Below are 6031 nucleotides of genomic sequence, written 5' to 3'. Positions count from 1 at the left end.
TGGTTGGGGGCATTTTGTAAATGGCTGTATTGATCCATTCTTTTGATATTTAACCTGGTGTAAATCTATTTTTGAGTTGTAAATATTTTGTAAACCTTATTTTGGGATCCCAGATGTTTTATACTTACGTTTTCAATGAAGTTAAACATTTTAAAGAGTACAGCCTTAAATTATGATTTATCCACACTTTTGGTTTTAGAAACCACTTAGAGTCAGTCAAAAGCACGATTTCTATTTTAAACTCACTTAGTAACGGCTCTAAGGTAGTAGGGCGTTACAATATTAATCCAAACAAGATTAATATTTATTTTAACCTATAGTTTTTCAAAATAAAAATTATATAGTTAAATAAATAATTAATTCATAATTAATCAACTGCCCATAACTATCACATAATTATTTCATTGCCCTGGAAAATTAAATCATTTGTAATTCAGTCATTTTCTCTACAAATATTTCTTTTGACATTCTTACCCTTGCCAGTGTAGGACAGAGGTGATCTGGGGACCATGGACCTATAATACGAAGCTCCAATAAGCCAGATTATTAATTAAACTCTTTAATCCAATAATATTATTTATTAATTCCATGATTACTCCACTATAAATATGGAATTGCACTCTAAGTATTTTATAGAATTATATTTACAGAGTTTTCTCTTGTAGTCCATTGATATAATCAATAAATGCAATTCTGTCCTCTATTTATTGGTTCGTTAATTAGAGCTGGTCAAGATTACCGTTTTACCCTTCTAACTACCTCTTTATCCTTAAGTACCATTAATTCACTAGAGAATAATTAATCTATAATCAAATTATAGATTTGAGCTCAATAACTATTAAGTTCCAGAATTAACCCTTGAGGGAACCAATATTCGAGCCGCTAGGAAAGTATGGATTCCATTATTGTAATTCATGTTCCCATCCATTTATGATATTGAATCTCCAAAACAAAATTCATTAGCCTCATTATACTAAGAAACCTTAACGAGTGAATCAAAAGATCCAAGAAACACAAACATGAGTTCATCAATACTCAGGATTTAGACTGGGCTACAAATGATCATCTATTATGATAAGAATCAAATCTTTATGTCAAACGGAAAGTTTATAAAGATAGTTAATTCTTATCGGTCCCATCATATATAATCTCTATTATATACAACACATTTACTAAGATGTCTGTCTACATCAGTAATCTGAATCTAGATCACTTGCATCTCGTATGCTTAGTAGACCTCACTAGTAACCATTCATTAAAGATTTCTTTTTTTAATATGTTGCTGACTATTTTATTCATTATATATGATCTTAATTCTCTCGTACTAATACAAGATCATATTCTCATGAATGAATAAGGAATTTTCTTGATATTATCATATAATTAATTCAAACAATAATTATAATATTCAAATATAATAAAATTATTCTTTTTATTTAATTCAATAAAATGTCTTTACATGCTTTTAGGGCATTAATCCTAACATGAGGACCCTCTCCTATTGCTACAAAAGGAGGGTCTCAATATTATGTTTCATTTGTTGATGATCACACTTGTTTTTGTTAGGTTTTTCTTATGAAACATCGTTCTGGTTACTTTGATATTTATAATCGTTTTCGAGCTTATGTAAAAACTTAACATGCTGATGTTATTAAATATTTTAGATGTGATCAAGGTGGTGAGTATACTTCAATAAATTATGTGACTTACATGCTTTAGTGGAACTGTGTATCAAACTTCTTGTATAGATACTCTCGAACAAAATGGTGTTGCCGAAAGAAAGCATAGACACATTGTTGAAATTGCTTGTTCTCTTTTGTTATCATCTTCTGTTCCTAGTCAATTTTGGGGGGAGGTGGTTCTTACTGTAGTCAACCTAATTAATAAGATTACGTCTCCTATCACTTCAATTTTGTCTCCTTTTGAAAAACTATATGGACATATTCTCTTACTATTCTTCTTTTAGAGTCTTTGGTTGTAACGCCCTACTAAACTAAGACCGTTACACTGTGTGTTTAAAAAATTTCTCAACTCGTTAAGTGAGTCATTTGGACTAAAACGTGTAATTAGGGTTAATTAAAAACTTTGGTATAAATTTTTTTGGTCAAACGAATGCTACTTTTCATTAAAAGATTTGGTATGTACATGAGATCCAAAAAAAAAAAGAGTTTATAACTGATACAAGTGAAAATAAGCAAGGTACATGATAGCCGAGCTATGTGGCAAAACCAATAAACCCTAGATCTCCAAAAGAAGTCTCAACTGTGGCGGTCGAGTAGGATGCCTATGTACATGCTGCCCCTGAAGCTCTCCAACTCATTACTGGTCCAACTCCCCCTTGCCCTTACCTGCACCACGTAACACTCGTGAGCCAAGGCCCAACAAGAAAACTCAATTAAGCAAACAAAAAATCAACATATTACAATTATAAACAACCTGGTTAATAATTATAAACAATGCTCAACAATATTCAATCTATTTACGCGGCCATAGGGCCACCCAAGTGTGCACCGCACTTGCTTCGTTCAAACATATATAGAGTCGGTTAAGCGTAACTCACGCTCCTGTCTCTTTTCAAGCGACCATATGGTTGAACTAGTGCGTACCGCACTTCCAGATATAAACAGACATACATAACACCACTATGTAAAGCACAGTTATTCATACTCAAACAAACATTTCCAACTAGAGTCATAACCACGTTCAATCATAGGGGCTCAAGCCCTAATTTCAGCTCGGGTGCAGTTTTCTTACCTCGAGTTCAGTGTGAACGAAGATATGACCTCAAGTATGATCTCGATACTGAGCCTTGCGAAAATCTAGTCACAACATAAACATACTCTTATTAGGGATTGAATACAAATCCCGAGGCTCACTCCGAACCCCAACTTATAATGTTACTATTCCCAAATGTCGAGACGTCAAAAATGTTCCCCGAGCCCCCAATGGGCCCCCAAACGAATTCCTGTACTCAACAAGCCCTTATCCCAAAAATCAGCAAAACCACTATTGGAAGCACATGGCGCAGTCGCGCCCACATAAATTTTGGACTTTCTGGGACATTGGCCCGGTCGCGCCCCAGACCTCGAAACCCTAAACCACATTCAAATTTCTTAGTTTCTGAGACCCCAGCGCAGTCGCGCCACAACCTAGTGCGGTCGCACTAGGTCGCCAGTACCCGAAAAATGCCCAGAAACCCAAGTGTTCTTCCCCAAATTCAAGAACCACGATTCCCCTGCATTCCCATACCCAAAACTCGACCCCAAACTAGTATTTCAATAGATTAACAACCACACAACACCTTTAATAGCTTAGACAAACAACATCCAATAAAAAAGTACCCCAAAAACACATTAAAACCCCAAAATTCAAAGATTCAACATTTTGGAGCTTGAGTTTAGGAACTTACCCCAAATCAAAAAATAAAGTATGAATTGTGAGTTGAAACTTAAACTCCAAGCTTGATACAACCTCCCAACTCGTTTTCCACCCTCAATAACACCACGAAATCCCCTAGAAACATCTAGATTCCCAGAATTTTCCTTAATCCTCAAAACATAGAAAAACATCAAGAATACCAAAACAAAGTGCTTACCTTGCTAAGATTTTGAATTTCCTAGCTGGTTGCTGCTGCAAATCCCTTAACCATCTCACTTTGAAATTCAATTCCTCAAAGTTATCCTTCAATTCCACCAATTCACCTCTGATTCTATTGTCTTTCCTTGACAAGATGAGAGTACAAGCAAAAGGGGAGAGAAAGAGAATGGGTAACGAGGGAAAGGGCTGCAGCTGTCTTGGCCTAAACTAATGGTCAATTGACCATTTTACCCTCACCCCAAAATCCCACTTCATGACATCCCTAAGGGCAAATTAGTCAATTTGCCACAAACTTCCCTACACCTCAATAAACACTCTAAGTCCCAAAATAATATAATAATCCTCCAATTACTAATATTTCCTCCAATAATTCCCCAACATACGCAAAATTACCAAAATACCCATTGGCTCACCCCGAGCCGGGTATAAATATTTGTTGTGAATTTTCTGCCAAATTGCTCCAAAAGGGTCGGCTCAAGCCGAACATTGAAAATATATCCATGTAATATTGTGGTCTCAATCACATAACACATATAATTACAATTATATCATAAACGGGCCAAATTACAAAAATACCATTTTTAACGAAAACGGTCTCACAAGCACATTTAATACACATAAGCATGCATAAGCAATCATATCATAATATAACTCATATATTCCACATAATCACACATATATATATAGTCAATTAAATTCACACAATTCATATATAAATCAAATTATGCCCTCTCAGCACGCTAATCAAGGCACTAAGCCTTATTAGCAAATTTGGGATGTTACATTGGTTCTACATGCTTTGTCCTTCATCCTGATGTAGAGCGTACAAAACTATCGTCACACTCTGCACTTTGTGTGTTTCTTGGTTATGGTGAAGATCAAAAAATGATATCGTTGTTTTGATCCAACTTCTCAAAAATTATATGTATCTTGTCATATTGTTTTTCTTGAGCATATACCTTTCTTTTCTATTCCTGACACTACTCATAACTTGACTAAATCAGATCTTATTCACATTGATCATTTCTCTGAGCATACAAGTACCTCTTCTCATCAAGTTCCTCAAATTGTAGAGTATGGATCTTCTACTGCTCCTACAGTCCTTTTTCCTCTTTATTACTCTCGCAGGTCTCGAGCTATTGATACCAGTACTTCGCAGCCTGACATTTCTGATACAGCTTCGCCTACAACTGTTCAAGATCCTCCTAATATTGTGGATCCTCCTCGTTATCCTCAAAACACTCGTAAGTCTACTAAACTACCTCAGTTTGTTTATTCATCTTATTCTACTTCTTTCACTTCATTTTTAGCTTCTATTCATTGTCTATCTGAGCCTTTATCCTATAAAGAGACAGCTATTTACCCCATTTGGTAGCGTGCTATGAATGAAGAACTTTTAGCTTTGCAAAAGACGGATACTTGAGATTTGGTACCTTTACCTTCTGGTAAACGTACCATTGGTTCTCATTGGGTCTACAAAATCAAGACCAAGTTTGATGGGTCCATTGAACACTACAAAGCTAGATTGGTGGCTAAAGGGTGCTCTTAGCAGTATGGTATGGATTATGAGGAAACTTTTTCTCCTGTTGTAAAAATGACTACTGTTCGTACTCTTATTCCAGTTGCATTTGTTCGTCAGTGGAATATAACTCAGATGGATGTTAAGAATTCCTTCTTGAATGGTCATTTGAATGGATAAGTTTACATGGTTCCTCCACCTGGTGTTCCTCATAATCATGGAGAAGTTTGCAAGCTTAAGAAAGCTTTATATAGTCTCAAACACGCTCCTCAAGCATGGTTTGAAGTTTTCTATTGCTATAATCTCTCTTGGATTTTTCCCAAGTGACCATGACACAACTCTCTTTGTCAAGTGTACCATTGTTTGTCATATTTTGCTTTCTTTATATGTTGATGATATGATTATTACTGGTGATGATGTTGATGGAATTGCAATGTTAAAGTCTGAATTGGCTCATCAGTTTGAGATGAAAGATTTGGGTTCTCTACGATACTTTTTGGGTATTGAAGTTGCTTTCTCTCCAAAAGGTTATCTTCTCTCTCGGTCAAAATACACTACTGAAATTCTTGAGCGAGCTCGTCTTACTGATACTAAAACTATTGACACTCCTTGTGAGCTCAATGTTTAGTATTCTCCTTCTGATGGTACACCTTTGGAAGTTCTCACCTTATATCGCACCATTGTTGGTAGTTTGGTCTGCCTCATTATTACTCGTCCTGACATTGCATATGTTGTTCATATTGTTAGTCAGTTTGTGTCTTCTCCTACTACTGGTCATTGGGCAATTGTTCTTCGTATTTTGAGGTATCTTTGAGGCACCATCTTCCAAAATGTTATTTCCATCTACTTCTTCATTAGAGTTACATGCATATTCTAATGCTGATCATGGTCGTGATCCCACAAATTGTAAGTCAG

General features: G+C 35.6%; 1 protein-coding gene across 1 annotated transcript; it reads left to right on the top strand.

Moving 5' to 3' along the window:
* Positions 1-5333: 5333 nt before the first annotated feature.
* Positions 5334-5744, top strand: LOC133791860 (uncharacterized mitochondrial protein AtMg00810-like). Its single transcript, XM_062229769.1, has one exon. The coding sequence runs from the start codon at positions 5334-5336 to the stop codon at positions 5742-5744; it is 411 nt and encodes a 136-aa protein (XP_062085753.1).
* The last annotated feature ends 287 nt before the right edge of the window (positions 5745-6031 follow it).

Source organism: Humulus lupulus, chromosome 7 (genome assembly GCF_963169125.1).
Source record: "Humulus lupulus chromosome 7, drHumLupu1.1, whole genome shotgun sequence".
Taxonomy (NCBI): Eukaryota; Viridiplantae; Streptophyta; class Magnoliopsida; order Rosales; family Cannabaceae; genus Humulus; species Humulus lupulus.
The sequence above is the reverse complement of the archived record's forward strand: the minus strand, read 5'-3'. Positions and strand labels throughout refer to the sequence as shown.

Coding starts and splice junctions, on each gene's coding strand:
- LOC133791860 (XM_062229769.1), top strand. CDS start 5,334: ATGGAGAAGTTTGCAAGCTTAAGAAAGCTTTATATAGTCTCAAACACG.